At 39.6% G+C, this 18,052-nt stretch overlaps 1 protein-coding gene across 13 annotated transcripts in view; it reads left to right on the top strand.

Annotated features, from left to right (window-relative positions):
* LOC108712767 (AP2-associated protein kinase 1) overlaps positions 1–18,052 on the top strand; it is an 82,513-nt gene that overhangs the window by 13,116 nt on the left and 51,345 nt on the right. For all 13 annotated transcript variants that reach the window (XM_018255174.2, XM_041588162.1, XM_018255175.2 and 10 more), the window contains exons 2-4: positions 11,714–11,832; positions 13,934–14,042; positions 15,884–16,026. In XM_018255174.2, the coding sequence (XP_018110663.1) occupies positions 11,714–11,832; positions 13,934–14,042; positions 15,884–16,026 (371 nt within the window). The remainder of the gene's footprint in view (positions 1–11,713; positions 11,833–13,933; positions 14,043–15,883; positions 16,027–18,052) is intronic.

Raw genomic sequence — 18,052 nt, 5'->3', positions numbered from 1 at the left:
ATTTTACGTTTCTAATGTTCTTAATGATTTCATTTTTCTCTAATAATAAAACCGTACCCTGTACTTGATTGTACTAGGGATGCACAAAATACAGGATTTGGATTGGGTTTCGGCTTCTTTAAAATTCTTTAAAATTAATATACAGAGTGCAGTTTTAGTAAAGTCTTCCTTCCCATAACATGTCCTTATTGCTTAGGTTTCCAAACTTGTGAATAGGTGAGGTTTGGTGCTAAATACTTACCTGGTCTTGTAGATATTCCTTCAAGCCCACCTTAAAGGCCAGTCCATGTGAAAGTTAGAAGAGGTCTCCTATTTCTGACATATCTCAATCTTTACATATAGAGGTATTTGTAACCTTCTTATTGGGTTACGGGAGTCAAGTGTTAGACCACTTGTGATTGTATCATCACACAGAAAGAACTAGTATGGTACTAGAAAGGAAAACTAGTATGTGCCATTGGGTAATCATAAATAGAAAACTGCCATTTTAAAATAATAAGGCAGCCCCCCCAGTGCACACAAACACACCAAACAAACCATACTCGTTAGGTCACATGAACCAATTAACAGACCGAGTTCTGTATTTTGCTTCAACGCTTCTTCCTGTTACAGTTAGAGTTGTATTATTTCTGGTCAGGTGATCTCTGAGGCAGCACACAGACTATCACAAAATGGTGGCTCAAGGCCAGAGATGTAAAAGGGCAAGATTTACTTAAATATATATACCAGTTTGATAGGATTCTTTAATATGCCACTTAATTTGATATACATTATCTGTTTTTCAAGTATTCATTTTGGGGGTATAGTTTTCCTTTAAGAAGGAACTCTAAATATTTAGAAAGTGGGTGTTTCAGTACAGGCGTGGCCCTGAGTAAGTAAAGCAGCAAATATCCCATTATCTTTGGGGTCATGTCTGAAACTGCAGGGCAGGTCGAGCTGCAGCACGATATTGAGATTTTTGTGTATCTTGGAATTGGCTTTTAAAGACAAAATTGAGTTCTACATTTTTTTAAATTGGCTTACCCTACCCATACAAATACTGACAAGCCTTGGGAAACAAGTTAAGGAATCCGTAAATCGACATGGATAGACTGAGCATTGCTATTTGTGTCCTGCTGAGCAAGTCTATAAATGGCAATAAATATGATAATTAGAGTGTACTAGGAAATTAAAAAAAAAAAAAAAAGGAAACGGGTTAGACGTGCGTTGATCTCATAATCAGGGACTGTAAATTAAACATAAATTGTAGAAAGAAAAGCAGTTCTATAACTTTATACAGTAGTATACTAATACTAACATATTGTAAGCTGGGTTTATTTTCTCTCCTACTTTTGTGAATAATAATTATTTCTTAAACGACTGCTATCTTAAACGATAAGGAATGCCAAAAAACAAAGCTGCTTACCATTCACCAAGGGCCATGGTGCCACTTTTTTTTATTTTTAAAACATGTGCAGTGCAGTATTTCTTGGGAGCCCTTTTGAACTGTGAAGGTACTAAACAGATGGACAATGGGGTGAAAAGTCAGAAACTTTTGACATTTCCACTTTTTATAGGATTTTGGGCCAGTCCAAGAGTTTAGCCCAAACGGAATCCAACCCCTGAAAGTCACCAGACTTTAAAGCCATAGACAGAGCTAACATTGCCATGTCCAAAGCCAGCATAACAAACAGGCCTGGAGTAATGGGAGTCAAATTAGGCCCTGCCATTCCAAGTACACAGAGGCCCAAACAGCCCCGTACCAGCCCACTATATGGTAACTTTCTATGCAACCATACAGCAGCCCCTCTGGCATTTGCCAGAACCCACAGATTTGCCAGTCGGGGCCTGATAACAAACAGGTATTTTGGTGGCCACCAAATCCCCCCCTCCCATTCTTTGTCACATGTTATTTGGGTTTTTAGTTATGCTATGTTTTTTGACTAAATTTGTTTTGGTTTGATGTCAATTGTATTAAAACTGCAAAATGTATTTAGTTAAGAGGTTGTTTAACTCCCTGTTATGATGTATGTTTATTTTTTGTAGCTTACATGGGTCCTTTTTGGGTAGCTGTGGCCCTTATCATATTTTACTGGCTTAGATCAGCCCTCCACGTCATTCTATTCATAACATTTTTATCACCTCTTTTACCTCTGCCACTGTATTTAGCTGTCTTAGGGAGCTCTCAAACAGACTCATGGGAGGTCACAGTGTGAACAACAGGCTATATTCATTTGGGTCATTGTGTTACTATCGGTTGTACTGGAGATGGAGGCTTATAATATTGGCCAGTGTTAAACATATGCCCTTCTAGGTGATCTTGTAGCCAATGACCACACTTGCTGGAGCATCTTTGTGAACTCTACTGGAGTATTTACAAAAGGCATCTTGGTGCCGAAGACAAAAATATCCCTTCTGACATGTATGCTGAAAGTTCCTATCTGCCAATCTCACCTAAAATGCCCATTCACTACAAATGGAGTGGATATGACGGGATTCAACCACAATTAGTCCAATTATCCTGAAGCCATATAGAGAAACTGAAAAAAGTAGCCTTAAAGGAGACCTTTTGTGTAAAAAATAAGAATGTACCAGTGCATTAAACGCCTTTAGATATAGAAGAATTGTGCATAAAAAGTAGTGTTTCAGGCTGATTTATTGAATATTTCTGCAAAAACTCTAATAATCCCTCCTTTCTTCCACTTCCTGCTCCCTGAATTCCCAGGCTGTGCAGAGGAGCCAGCGGCACTCAGCTCACTGCACTGCTGAGCAGGAACCAATCAGCAGCTAGCAGGACCTGATAGGGAAATAAAGCCTGTCTGTGCTTGTGTTACTGAAAGGCTGTGATTGGCTGTCCCCCTCCTACTGTGCTTCTGGCAGGGACCGTTAGGACACGCCCACCCCTCATTTGAAACACAGACGGGGAACAGAGAACATATATAGGGAGTTCCAATAAAGGGACTATTTTTAAAGATAATAAAAAATTTTAGCACCATGTAAAAGCAACACCATATATAATTCATAATTGCTTACAAAACTATTGTTTTTTTTCATTTATCCTATATGTCTCCTTTAAATGTTCTTTATACACCATATATAGTGAGTTGGTCCCTTAGCTCAGTAAGTGACAGCAGCACAGAGCATGTGCAGTGAATCAGCAGAAAAGAAGATGGGGAGCTACTGGGGCATCTTTAGAGAAACAGATATTTACATCTATAGGGATGTGTTTGTCTTGGGCTGGTACATAAGCCCAAATCATAATGTACAAAATCTGATTTTGTAGATAGCTTAGCTTTTCAAACGTCCTATTAAAAAGTCAGCAAGACCCAGTTATAAGCTCAGCAATAAATTGCCATATATTGTATCTTAGTGGAAGTCATTGGAATTATGCATCCTTACTAGGGCAGCCATCAGTAACCCGCTTGATCCTCTGTGACAGGTGTTGGATCTGTTGTCTGAACACCTGATATACGGAAAATTCTGAAATACAATTGCTATTTCCAATATATAACAAACAATGCTAAATTTCTGGCTGACCGATTTACCTTTTCTCTGTAACAGTAGCTTGTCTTTGTCCCTATCTGTGCTATCATCCGTATATATTGATAGAAAAACAATTCTGCTTGTTTTTCTTTTTTGATTATTAAATGTTTTAGTAGCCCTAAAGCATGGTTTTGCAAAGTATAAAAAAGAAAAACTAGATTAATCCCATATCTGTAACACAGTTGTTACCCCCCATAACATAACGGACCTCTGTAAAATAGGAGCACATATCAATGCTGATAGTTTAGACGCAAGTTCTCTGTTTACTGTAGTCCCCATTTAAAGGAGAAGGAAAAATTAGGCAGTTTGTCAATAGATTATCCACAATATTGGAAGCTGGAGAGCTATATTTATTCTGCAGAATGTTTCACCATAACTGAGTAAACTGCTCTAGAAGCTCTCTGTTTGTTTAGTATAGCTGCTGCCATATTAGCTTGGTGTGATATCACTTCCTGCCTGAGTCTTTCCCTGCTCACTCATAGCTCTGGGCTCAGATTACAGCAGGGAGGGGGAAAGGAGCAGACTGAGCATGCTCAAGCCCTAGCCCTGGAGGATTATGCTGAAAACAGGAAGTCTGATACAGAAGCCCATGTGTACACAATAGAAGGAAATAATCGTGGTGTTTCTTTTGACAGAGGATTCAGAGCAGCATTACTTTGAGGGTTTACTGGTGTATTTATATAGACCTTTCTGATAAAGCTTAATTAATTTTAGCCTTTCCTTCTCCTGTAAGAGAAGGAAAAACAGGGATGTATAGCCCATGATCCCACCATCTGAAGACTGACCAGGGTGCGGCCATTCTTATCTTTGGACTGTGTTTGATCACTAGGAATGCAGCTTGGGTCAGGCCTTGCCATAAACTCTGCCAAAACACTGTTTGCTCAGCCATTTCCTGACAGCCTTATAAAAATACACACAATATTTGTCATACTCTCCCATGCTCCATCACGTGCAACAGTGGCAGGCCTCTGAGATCAACCTTTCAAAATAAGATTTCATAAAACTGCTTTGCATGTTGAATCACAAAGTTAAAGCTTGAAAGAAATGCAAGACTATTTCCAAAATAATTTAGGGGCCACTTGTCTGGTTTATGGAAGCGTTTCTGTTAAACTCGCAGAGATGAAATCTATATTGTTATAAGTCAGTAATAATTAATTTTGTTTTTAACTGACCATACACCTAAAGAATACGCTCTTTGGCTAGGTTATCAAACGAGCAGACCTTTCCTCGATATGCCCACCTTGATGTTTGTCAGGGCCAAATGATCAGACCATAATTGCTTTCAGTGCAGACTGTCAGGGAAAGGACCACATCAAAGTACCAATGAGTTCTTCACCCACACTGGAAAACCAGACCTGCTAGATTGATATTTGGCCAGTTTGGCCCATGCCTGTATGGGCCTATAAGCAGCCAGTTTGTCCTGAGTTGGTAGCTTTTAATGGCTACTGTATGGACTCTTTTACGAAGTCAGCCTAGGATACACAGCTAGCAGTGATGGGCGAATTTGTCCCGTTTCGCTTAGACTCGAAATTAGAAACAGGCACAAAATTTCCGAAACGCAATTTTCAACGTCATCATCAATTCGCTGGCATGGAAATTGACGCCGGCAACAATTCTGACGAATGAGTGTCTGCCAAATAAATTTGCCCATCAATAACAGCTAGCTCGTATGGGCTCATCTACAAGCATTCCTCCCAACTGTCCCATTTTTCACGGGACAGTCCCGATTTTGACAGCTCAGCCTGCAGTCCTCGGTTTGTTACTGAAATGTCCCGACTTTCACTTTGATCTCCCGCACTGCACAGCCAGAAAAAGATACATTTCTAACTTAATTGGCTTTGGCACAGACCCCAGAATAGATACTAAGATACTTTTGTAACATTTTAAGATAAGCAGGTCTCTTGGGAGAACTCAGACTCGCAGCTTAAAGGGCAATTCACCTTCTTTAGCAAAACTGTAATAACACATAAAAAACACAGAAATGTGTTCAAACTTTTCATAACCTGCCAAATTTTATAAAATATACATGGAAACTAGGGGGGGTGTTACCACAAAATGGGCGTGATCAAAAATGTTGCCGCACTCCACTCTGAAAATCGTTTTGTCCCTCTTTCTATTTCCAAAATGTTAGGAGGTATGTACAAGGTTTGCAGGCAAAACTAGTCTCAAAGTAGGGATAATTCACAGTTTATGGAGATTTTCTTTGCTGACGCAAGCAACTGTCTGCTATAATCTACTATCTGCTTAATGAAAGAGGAACCCTGCTTTTTATCATTTTTAGAATTGTGTACCCATTTGGATGAAAGTGATAAAGAGAAGACGACTGAGACTGTATCGATGACAACCACACCAGCCTTACAAACACTCACTCAAAATGATTATTTTTGTATGCACACAGTAACTCTGCTTATTCACGGCTTCTTTCCAAACACAAAATTGAAATTTATAAGTTGCGCTTACTAACAAGTGATATGGACATTTATTTGCCAGTTGACATAACTAACCATCTCACAGCAATAAGGATGAGCTAGTTTATTGGCATTATGGTGCCAGTTATCTGCTGACAAAAGGTTATATCCAAAGATATATGTCCCCAGGCTTTTCATAAGTAAAAACAAAATGTTTATTCAAGATTGCATTAAAAAATTAGATACATACTGACCCCACACGGCCCACCTTACGCGTTTCGTACCCTCCGGCACTCATAGGTGTGCCAGTTATCTGCTGGGCATGTATTTATTTACTCATGGGGTACAACAGGTCCTTCTGCACATTCATGCTCCCCATCGAAGGCATCACGCGGAAATACAGCATAGGGCTATTAGTCATGTTTGAGGCTCATATGCTAGATATGCCAGTAGAATTTTAAGCCCCTCAAACTGTCCTATGAGCTCAACAGACATTTGTTTGTGAGCACATCTTAATCTGGTCCTTAACAATAGATTTTATAGTGTTACTGACAGTTATACAGAAATAGTCTCTGCTGTAATGTAACCGCTTTCTACTTCCATGGCTATAGAGATGTGACCAATAATATATGGACAACCTATGACTCTACCGCCCACTCAGGTTCAATTCTTTGTACATTATTCACCACCTGGAATAGATTTACAGTGCAGTGATATGTACGATGAATTGTAAGATCAGCTGGCACCATTGTTAAAGCTGGTATATGTGATGCATGAGTACCCGAGTAGTGATGAGCAGATCTGTCTCGTTTTGCTTCGGTAAAAAATTGCTAAACTTCATGAAGCGCATTGGAGTCAATTGGCGTTTTTACGAGCGACAATTTTTACGTGTTTTTTCTCGTTCCAAATGCCAATGCCCATTTTTCTTATGCCGACTATTTTGTCCTAATGCATTAAAGTGGACCTGTCACCCAGACACAAAAATCTGTATAATAAAAGTCCTTTTCAAATTAAACATGAAATCCAATTTCATTTTTTTATCAAAGCATTCATAGCTGTTGTAAGCTCATTTAAAAATTTCAGCTGTCAATCAAGTATTGTCTGCCCCTCCTCTATGCCATGGGCATAGAGGCGGGGCAGACAATTACTTTCACTTTTCATTCAGCACTTCCTACATGTCACTGCTCTCCCCACATTCCCCTGTTCTCTTCACCATTTAATTGTGTAACCAGGGCATGGGGATGGACATTGTGTCCCCCATTCTGGTGCACAAGATGATACAAGGCTTGTCTTAATAACAGTGTGCACAAAATGGCTGCTGCCTGCTTGCTATCATTTTGAATTCCCAGACTGAAGGAAACAAAATTCAAATAATTTATATAGTGTAATTAAAGTTCATTTTGCTTGACTGATGTGATAAAATAGGATTTTGAATATTTTTTTTGGGTGACGGGTCCCCTTTAAAGTCAATGGGCGTTTTTTTCTTAAAGGGGAAGGAAACCTAGTCGGCGCAAACCCCCCACCCCCCCTCCTGTTTGTTGAGCAACAAACGGGAGGGGGGGTGGGAGGTTTGCGCCGACTAGGTTTCCTTCCCCTTTAAGGCGCCTTTTTTTGGCCTAATGCATTAAACTCAATGGCTATTATTTTCTTCTGGTGACTTTTTCTCAAATTGCATCAAAGTAAATTGGCGTTTTTTTCTTATGTCGACTTTTTTGTCCTAATGCATTAAAGTCAATGGCCATTTTTTCTTATGGCACCTTTTTTTTTTTTTATCCTAATGCATTATTAAAGGGGTTGTTTACCTTTGAGCTAACTTTTACTATGATGCAGAGATTGATATTCTGGGACAATTTGCAGTTGGTTTTTATTCTTTTTATTATTTGTGGTTTTTGAGTAATTTAGCCTTTTATTCGCAGCTCTACAGTTTGCAATCTCAGCAAGTCCAAATTACCGTAGCGACCATGCATTCATCTGAATAAGAGACTGGAATATAATTAGGGGACGGTCTGAATAGTAATATGAGCAACAAAAACTCACAGTAACATCACATGTGTAGTCTTACGGAGTCTTTTTTTGTAGATTGTCAATGACCCCCATTTTAAAGCTGGAAAGATTCAGAAGCAGAAAGCAAATAATTTAAAAACTATATAAAAAAAAAATAATGAAGACCAATTGAAAAGTTGGTTAGACTTGGTCATTGTAAAACATACTTAAAGTTAAATTGAAGGTGAACCACCGCTTTAAGTCAATGGGTGGTTTTTTTTAGGCGATTTTTCCCCATGACAAATTTTCGCAAAACAAAATTGCAGCAAATCCATGCATGTACATACTTTCAGCAAAATCTAAAGTATTGTCTTGGTTGTTGACCTTATGCTGAACCTGTATTTAGTTCATGCTGGACCTGTAGTTAGTTCACGCTGAACCTGTAGTTAGTTCACCCTGAACCTGTAGTTAATTCACGCTGAACCTGTAGTTAGTTCACGCTGAACCTGTAGTTAATTCACGCTGAATCTGTAGTTAATTCACGCTGAATCTGTAGTTAATTCACGCTGAACCTGTAGTTAATTCACGCTTTACCTGTAGTTAGCTCACGCTTAACTTGTAGTTAGCTCACGCTGGGCCTGTAGTTAGTTCACGCTGAAGCTGTAGTTAGTTCACGCTGAAGCTGTAGTTAGTTCACGCTGAAGCTGTAGTTAGTTCACGCTGAAGCTGTAGTTAGTTCACGCTGAAGCTGTAGTTAGTTCACGCTGAAGCTGTAGTTAGTTCACGCTGAAGCTGTAGTTAGTTCACGCTGAAGCTGTAGTTAGTTCACGCTGAAGCTGTAGTCAGTTCACGCTGAAGCTGTAGTTAGTTCACGCTTTACCTGTAGTTAGCTCACGCTGGGCCTGTAGTTAGTTCACGCTGAACCTGTAGTTAGTTCACGCTGAACCTGTAGTTAGTTCACGCTGAACCTGTAGTTAGTTCACGCTGAACCTGTAGTTAGTTCACGCTGAACCTGTAGTTAGTTCACGCTGAACCTGTAGTTAGTTCACGCTGAACCTGTAGTTAGTTCACGCTGAACCTGTAGTTAGTTCACGCTGAACCTGTAGTTAGTTCACGCTGAACCTGTAGTTAGTTCACGCTGAACCTGTAGTTAGTTCACGCTGAACCTGAAGTTAGCTCACGCTGGACCTGTAGTTAGCTCTCGCTGAACCTGTAGTTAGTTCACGCTGAACCTGTAGTTAGTTCACGCTGAACCTGTAGTTAGTTCACGCTGAACCTGTAGTTAGTTCACGCTGAACCTGTAGTTAGTTCACGCTGAACCTGTAGTTAGTTCACGCTGAACCTGTAGTTAGTTCACGCTGAACCTGTAGTTAGTTCACGCTGAACCTGAAGTTAGCTCACGCTGGACCTGTAGTTAGCTCTCGCTGGACCTGTAGTTAGCTCTCGCTGGACCTGTAGTTAGCTCTCGCTGAAGCTGTAGTTAGCTCTCGCTGAAGCTGTAGTTAGCTCTCGCTGAAGCTGTAGTTAGTTCACGCTGAAGCTGTAGTTAGTTCACGCTGAAGCTGTAGTTAGTTCACGCTGAAGCTGTAGTTAGTTCACGCTGAAGCTGTAGTTAGTTCACGCTGAAGCTGTAGTTAGTTCACGCTGAACCTGTAGTTAATTCACGCTGAACCTGTAGTTAATTCACGCTGAACCTGTAGTTAGTTCACGCTGAACCTGTAGTTAATTCACGCTGAAACTGTAGTTAATTCACGCTGAATCTGTAGTTAATTCATGCTGAATCTGTAGTTAATTCACGCTGAACCTGTAGTTAATTCACGCTTTACCTGTAGTTAGCTCACGCTTAACTTGTAGTTAGCTCACGCTGGGCCTGTAGTTAGTTCACGCTGAACCTGTAGTTAGTTCACGCTGAAGCTGTAGTTAGTTCACGCTGAAGCTGTAGTTAGTTCACGCTGAAGCTGTAGTTAGTTCACGCTGAAGCTGTAGTTAGTTCACGCTGAAGCTGTAGTTAGTTCACGCTGAAGCTGTAGTTAGTTCACGCTGAAGCTGTAGTTAGTTCACGCTGAAGCTGTAGTTAGTTCACGCTGAAGCTGTAGTCAGTTCACGCTGAAGCTGTAGTTAGTTCACGCTGAAGATGTAGTTAGTTCACGCTGAAGCTGTAGTTAGTTCACGCTGAAGCTGTAGTTAGTTCACGCTGAAGCTGTAGTTAGTTCACGCTGAACCTGTAGTTAGTTCACGCTGAACCTGTAGTTAGTTCACGCTGGACCTGTAGTTAGTTCACGCTGAAGCTGTAGTTAGTTCACGCTAAACCTGTAGTTAGTTCACGCTAAACCTGTAGTTAGTTCATGCTGGACCTGTGCTAGTATCCAGCTGTCATTGCTAAGTAATGTATGAAGGTGTCTGGGGCTGGGTACAGAAAATCCATGGTGGCTGACAGAAAACAATTTTCCTCCAGGATCTTTTACAAGTTCTGTAACTTTTCCCATTTAAATTGAACTCTTTGTATCATATACCAGAGAGTTGTGGGATGGGTTATGGTAAAACGAGGTTGCTTTTATCTGGCCCCCAGCCCACTATTTAGGTTTACCTGGTCTTATGGAAAATTTAAAACCATAACTGATCTGCACTTAATTTTGCATCACAGACAATCTATTCTAATAGCAAAGGTGCATTTACTCTTTTAGAGCAGATCAATAAGGGTTTTCTGTACTCATGTTATAAGCAGGTCCCTCTGACCATTGCGTTCTCTTTATTTTCCTTCTGCTTAATATTTTGTTCTGCCTGTTAGACAATAATAGAGACACTGTGCCTTATAAATAAAATATTACATTAAAGTGCACAACAACTATCAAACCAGCCAAGGTATAAAACACACACATTAATGTATATAATATTTAGTTGAGACCATACAATAGAGAGGTGCACATTGAGGGATAAGACACCAAACACTATAGACATTTTATGCCTGATCATAATGATCCAATATATCTAATAGGGTGGCTTTCTTTCCTACCAGATGAATTAGAGCTCACTTAAATAACTGATTCCAGTGCAAACAAAATCTAACAAAATAACTTGCCTTTTGCACAAATCGTGCATGTAAAGAGACATGATGTCTGGTGATTTTAATAGTGAGCTCTAATATATCTTCTCGGCAAAAGGAGCCCCCCTATAAGATATATTGGATCGTTCATCAGACACCCAACTCCTGAATGAAGACAGAATTAGGAGAAACAGATGCTGAGAGAAGAATAGTGCAGATAAACTTGATTATTTCAGAAACGGCACATCATTTTTAATTGATTGTATTTAGAACGTTTCTTATTTCAGTATGCTGAAGCTAATATTAAATTTTCATTTTCGCAATAGTTCCCCTTTAACAAAGCTTCACATTCTAATAATGCCAATAATTTTGCAGCAGTTGTAATCGTATTGCACCAACCTCTTTATCAAGGGCTGTTTGGTACCAGTTAAAAATAACCTGGATAAGCTTCAGAAATATAATCACATTGCAGACGCTTAATAATAGAATGTGTCCCCAGGTGGTAGGAAAATATTCTTGTTCAGTAACCTACGCATCACCCTTAGGACAGCATCCCGACAGAAGAGCCATGATTGAAATGTGAGCAATGATAATGAGTGAGGACATTTTAAACAGTCTGGAACAGACATCAGGCCATTAATTAATAAAGAAGCACAGTCCGGTCTGAAGTTGCAAATAGCTAAGTCTTATAGAAATGTACAATGTATTTGCTTTTACTTTGCAAGTATTGATTAATAACCTTGTGTGTCTTATACAGGTGGATTTGCACTCGTGTTTCTTGTTCGCACCAGCAATGGGATGCGCCGAGCACTTAAACGCATGTATGTGAACAACGAGCATGACCTACAAGTGTGCAATAGAGAAATCCAAATCATGGTAAGAAAATGTCACTCTTTTTATTGATTCCTACCCCCCAATATCAAGTAATATTGTCTAAATGGCATAGTAGTCCGAAAGGACCACTGAAACCACAATATATTTTGTTTAAATACAATTTATTTTTGTCTTGCACAATAAAATAAACAAGAGGCATCCTATTTATCAAAAATCTAATTTCTGAATTTGAAGGGTGTTTTTTCTTTTAGATTGGGAAAAACCCCAGTAAAACTCACACTTAATTATTAAAATCTAGAGTCTCAAAGACTTGATCAATTAAAAACATGAAAAAAAACTTGAAGTCCGCAAAATCACAGTTCCAATGAGTCTATCAACTTTCAGAAAAAAATTCCAAGTCAATCAAATTTTAAAAATGGTGTTTACATTTTGCCTAGGACAGTTCCCATTGACTTCTACTTGAACTTTTTACATTTCAGCTTTTTGTGCACAATAAATCTCAAACTTTTGCGTTTATAAGTTTTTGCAAAAAACTTGAATGGCAGTAAAAACTGGAATTTGGTAAATTGGCCAAATATTGTTCCATGGAACTTAAGACAATGCATATCCATGAATGACCCAACAAACCCTACCAGAAGAAAGATGGGTATCATGCTTTCATGGAATGGTGGCATGTTTTGAAAGTGCAGACTATATTCAGTGTATGCTTTTAGAAAATATCAATTTTCTAACTGGACTGGACATTACTCTCACCCCTGCTGTGCTTTTGCCTGGCAAATTCCTTTCTATATGTAAAAATTGCCAGTAGTATAAATGTCAATTCAAACCCAATAAGGCATTATTCTAGAAATGATGTACAGTGCCCAGCTTTTTGCCTGTAGTGCGACAAACTGAGCTGGATTATTTTAAAGGCTAATTCACATGAACTTTTAAGTGACAATTGTCACTTTTTTGTAAATTTTTTGTGGTTATTGAATTATTTAGCTTTTCCTGTTCAGAACCTCTCCAGCTTGGCTTCTTAGCAGCTACCTGGTTGCTATGGTCCTATTTGAAGCCATACAGTGGTTTTAATTGTGGACTGGCAGATAAAAAGAAGAGGGCCTGAATAGAAAAATAAGTAATAAAAATGAACAATAATAGTTTTTTTAGCTGCTAGCTTCAGTGAGCCCAATTGAAAGCTGGGAAAAAGGCAGAAGACGAAGGCAAATAATTCAAAAACTATAAAACAATGTCTGAAAAAGACCATTTGAAAAGTTGCTAAAAATAGGACATAACATGACATATTAAGTTAATTTAAAGGTGACCCCCTTTAAAATGATGAGAGAATTTGGGGAGCACCTGGGCAAGCTGGAGCAGATACTTGGATGTATGTTATATACCAAATGATACAGCCGCCCTATGACCTTAAAGGGGTTGTTCACCTTCCAAACACTTTTTTCAGTTCAATTGTTTTTCAGATTGTTCACCAGAAATAAAGACTTTATTCAATTGCTTTCTATCTTTTATTTCTTATGGTTTTTCCAAAAACTAAGTTTAATGTTCCTGTCTCTGATGTTTAAGTCTGGCAGCTCAGTAATTCAAACGCTAAACAATTTGCTACTTATTTAGTTGATACAATTAGTTGATACATTTCTCAGCAGTATCTGTGGAATTTTAGCAACTATTGTATCAATTGTAATGAAACTCGAATTCTGCTCAGCAGGGACAAATATAACACATGTATGAACTAAATGTATCAATTTAGAACAGTTTAGAGAGTCTGCGACCCCCGTTTCCAGAGCTGCGTTAGAATATATGCGTTCAATATTAGAAAAACAGTCACACATAGTAAATACAGTAGAAAGTAATTGGAAAAAGTCTTTATTTCTGGTGAACAATCTGAAACCAACTGAAATGAAAAAATTTTTGGAAGGTGAACAAACCCTTTAATGATCCATTATCTTGGCCAAGCAGGGTTCTGTGATATTGCTGTGTGTCTACTGGTGCTAGAGAGAAAGATGACTTAACATGTCTGTTCTTTTTGTAGGACATGGTGATAAGAAAAACATACAAACATATTTCTATAAGTATGGTGCTTAGTGGTACAACTGACACCGTGGCATTGAATGAAGCACCTTATGCAGTCTGTATTTTTTTTCTGCAGAGGGATCTCTCCGGACACAAGAACATTGTAGGATACATAGATTCTAGTATTAATTCCGTGAGCAGTGGGGATGTGTGGGAAGTTCTCATCCTGATGGATTACTGTCGAGGTAAGCTTATTTTGGGGCAGATGTATCAAGGGTCGAATTTCGAGGGGTTAAATCCCTCGAAATGGGGAATAGAATCGAATAGGGAATTCGGGCGAATTTACGCGTAGGCGAATAGTCGAATGGGCAAATATTCGCCTGGCGAATAGTCGCACGAACGAATATTCAATCGAAGGATTTTCATTCAATCGAATAATCGATCGAATGCCTTTTAATTCAATAAAAAACGTAGAAAACAAGCCTATGGGACTTTCCCATAGGCTTTTAAAGGAGAAGGAAAGGTTAAAACTAAGTAAGCCTTATCAGAAAGGTCCATCTAAATATACCAGTAAACCCCCAAAGTAGTGCTGCTCTGAGTCCCCTGTCAAAAGAAACACTGCATTTCTTTCCTTCTATTGTGTACACATGGGCTTCTGTATCAGACTTCCTGCCTTCATCTTAAACCTCATTGCCCTGGGCAAGAGCATGCTCAGTTTGCTCCTCTTCCCCCCCCCTCCCTTCTCTACTGTAATCTGAGCCCAGAGCAGGCAGAGACTCAGGCAGGAAGTGATGTCACACCACATTAATACTGCAGCTCCTATACTAAACAAACAGAGAGTTTCTAGAGCTTTTTACTCAGGTATGGTAAAACATTCTACAGAATAAATATAGCATTCTAGCTTGCACTAATGCAGCTAATCTATTGGCAATAAAATGCCTCCGTAGCTTTCCTTCTCCTTTAAAGCAATTCGGTAGGTTTTATCTGGTGAAGTAGGCAGTCGAATGATTTTTAAAAGAGGCAGTACTTCGACTATCGAACGGGTGAATATTTGCAAGGTTTTTGCGCTCAATCTATTCGAATCATTCTACTCAGGCGAATTTACGCCAATTCGATAGTCGAGGAGCACAAAAAACTACTCGAAATTCGAGCTTTTTTCCCTCTATTCATTCACCCGAGCTTGGTGAATGTGCCCCTTTGTGTATACACTAAAGGTGATATCTACCTTTTGCAAAATCCTACAAGATTTATAAGAAGGATTTTCCACAAACTACTCTCAAATCATTCTCTTATATTCCTACCCAATTCTCCAATATCCCTCGTGCACCCCACCCCTCCTCTGCAATACATATTCAGAGATGGCAGCAGGGTGTGGCGATAATGCATATATTAATATAAACAATAATTATATAAACAAGTTGCTATGTAGCCATGGGGGCAGCCAATCAAGGCTCAGTTTACATAGCAGATAACCAATGCACACTGTAGAATACCATTGTGCTCTTTTACAGAGCTTTTCAGTTATGTGCTAATTAACCTGTGCTTGAACCCAAAAAGACAAGACTTTAATATGCTTATAATAAAATGCTATAATATGCTTAGCGTTTGCATTGTGCTTGGCTAGCCAGTCTGAAGAACCTGGAAACAGATTGTCATCATTGTCCCTGTAGATGTGACACACTGTGCAAAATAGAACACTTTGTCCTCTAATTTGCAAAATCCCTTTTGAAATAGATTCTCCAAATTCTCCTGAACTTCACCTTATATACCAAATATATACCAAACTGTCTAATGCATTAGACATTTTTTTTAATTCAAAGCATCAGCCACTTAATCAAGGGTTTCTGAATTCTTGAGTTGCGATACCAGGAACTTTGTGCATGCAACTTTAGAAAAATCTTCTCGGGTATCTTCTCAAAAATTAAGAGTAAAGAAAAGAATTCTTACTTGTGAGATCTGATGAGAAAAACTGAGGAGTATTCTCGGTGCTATACAAATGTGAAATGGAGAGCACAGCTGAAATCCTTGCCTGTTTTCTGTTCATAAACTATCCATGAAACATTGAACTTAATGTTACTCTTTACAGGAGGGCAAGTAGTAAACCTGATGAACCAGCGGCTGCAAACTGGTTTCACAGAAAGTGAAGTTCTCCAGATCTTCTGTGACACATGCGAGGCAGTGGCTCGTCTCCACCAGTGCAAAACTCCCATCATCCACCGGGATCTTAAGGTACTCGGAAGAAGCAAGCAGTTATATAGTAACACCAAACAGCAGTCATTGCTACACTGGGGTCTTACGTTTTATTCCACTCACCCCGTGTTTCCCACACTTCAAAGCATATAGACATGTTAATTCTTGCCTTGTTCTTAATAAACATAGTGCCAGGAGTTTACATGAACCAGGAGTATCTTGTATGCAGACAGTAGTACATTAAATAAGGGTAACTTTGTGTTAAGGAAGAAGTAGATGAGGTTAAGGGTAGTGATGGGAGAACCCAACCTCTTTCGCTGAAAACTTTGCAGCGTAACAATTTTTTAACACTCAATTTTTTCACCCAGTTAAGTCTATGGGCGTCTTTTTTGAAACCTAGGCGAAAACGTTTGCTCATCAAAATGGATGGAGGGAAAGGAGGCAGGCATTGCTGATTAGGGTAACTTTGTATGAAAGCTGTTGTGGGTCTTGGCTTGTAGGGGTGCATCAAAGATGAGTGTAACAACTTTACCTGGTGGTCTAGCGGGAGGGGGTCTGCAGGGACGCCTGCAGCCCCCTCGGCGGGGACGCCCGCCACGTTGCTCCTCTGGGCCGCAAATGGGGAATGGTTAGGGCGCGCGCGGCGCGTCTCTTCCTGCTTTATGTGCGCATGCGCGCTGGCGTGTGACGTCAGCGCGCAGTGGCGCGAAATTTAAAAGTATTAAAGGCACAGTTTGGATTTTCACATTGCCCGTGATAGGATTTGTTTCCTGGTGCTTCTGACCCTTGTGCTATATTCTGAACCTGTTTGTTTCCTGTTTTTGACCCCTGCTTGGCTATTTGACTATTCTGACTTCTGGATTCTGACCCTTGCCTGATTACCGACTACCTCCTCTGATTAACCCTCTGATTGACTTCCTGGTTTGACCCTTGCCTGCCTGATAACGTTATTCTCTGCCTGCCTCGACCCGGCCTGATCTGACTACTCTTTTGCCTAACGCCTTGTACTACGATCTTCTGTCCAAAGACTTTGCTTTACTGTCGTGCCCCTCTGCTTATCCAGAACTCTCATCTTGCACCTCTCGTTTAAGTCCAGGTGGCATCCAAGTAAGCCGAGGGCTCCTCCCGAGGCCCAAAGGCGGTCACACTACTGGTGAAGCACGAGCCGAGACCAGGGTGCCTGGTGTTTTGTTCTGGTGTTGGGTGCCGACCGTGACAATGAGTTTGTACCAAAAACTGGGAACTGAAATATTTGAAAACAAGTGTGATTTAATGCCAAGGCAGGACCTGCCAGATATAAGGGTAAATTGGTATGGAGGCAGGAGTTGATGAGAAGACTAGTCCATGTACATGGATGCAGTAGTTTTTAACTTACACATTGTCTTGTGATCAGTAAGAATGTTCTCAGTCTATTTAAGGAGACCACAGGTGTCTGTAATTGTGCCTACGGCATTTAGCTTGAAATGTATCGGGTGACTCACAAATTGTCACAATGATTACACAAGGCGCACATCCCAGAAATAACCATTGCAATAATTGTGTTTCAAAAAATTGGGTAAGATGGTACTACAATTAGGAGCAATTTAGTTCTGCAAAGTGGAAATATTCACTTTTCTGTTACAAAATACATTTCGTTCAGCCTCCATAGGTCTTTGTGAGTCCATTCAAAAGAATCCTCTATAGGCAAAAAATTGTCAAAAAGAAAAACTATTTTACATTGGATAATTACTGAATATGACGACTATGCCACTCATGTATGCTTTGCCATTTTTAATGCATTCCTTGTAAACATGCTAATGGAGTAATTAATGAATGTTTCATTAGTTAAAGCCTCTGTATCCTGGGCTGTCATCCCTCTGTTGATGTCTTGGTGTTTTGCTCTGTTTGGCTGTAGGTTTTTAATGTGCATCATTGATAGATTGGACTATATGCTTTCTCTTACTGGATGTTTTTGGGTGGCCATTCTCCCATTGCTATTGTAGACAGGCAGTCAGCACAACGATTTTCACTCAAAAAAATTTGATGGTGCTGTCCTGAAGTTGTTTTTGCATTCTCCCATTGCTGC

The sequence above is a fragment of the Xenopus laevis genome, chromosome 3S (assembly GCF_017654675.1).
Source record: "Xenopus laevis strain J_2021 chromosome 3S, Xenopus_laevis_v10.1, whole genome shotgun sequence".
Taxonomy (NCBI): Eukaryota; Metazoa; Chordata; class Amphibia; order Anura; family Pipidae; genus Xenopus; species Xenopus laevis.
The sequence above is the reverse complement of the archived record's forward strand: the minus strand, read 5'-3'. Positions and strand labels throughout refer to the sequence as shown.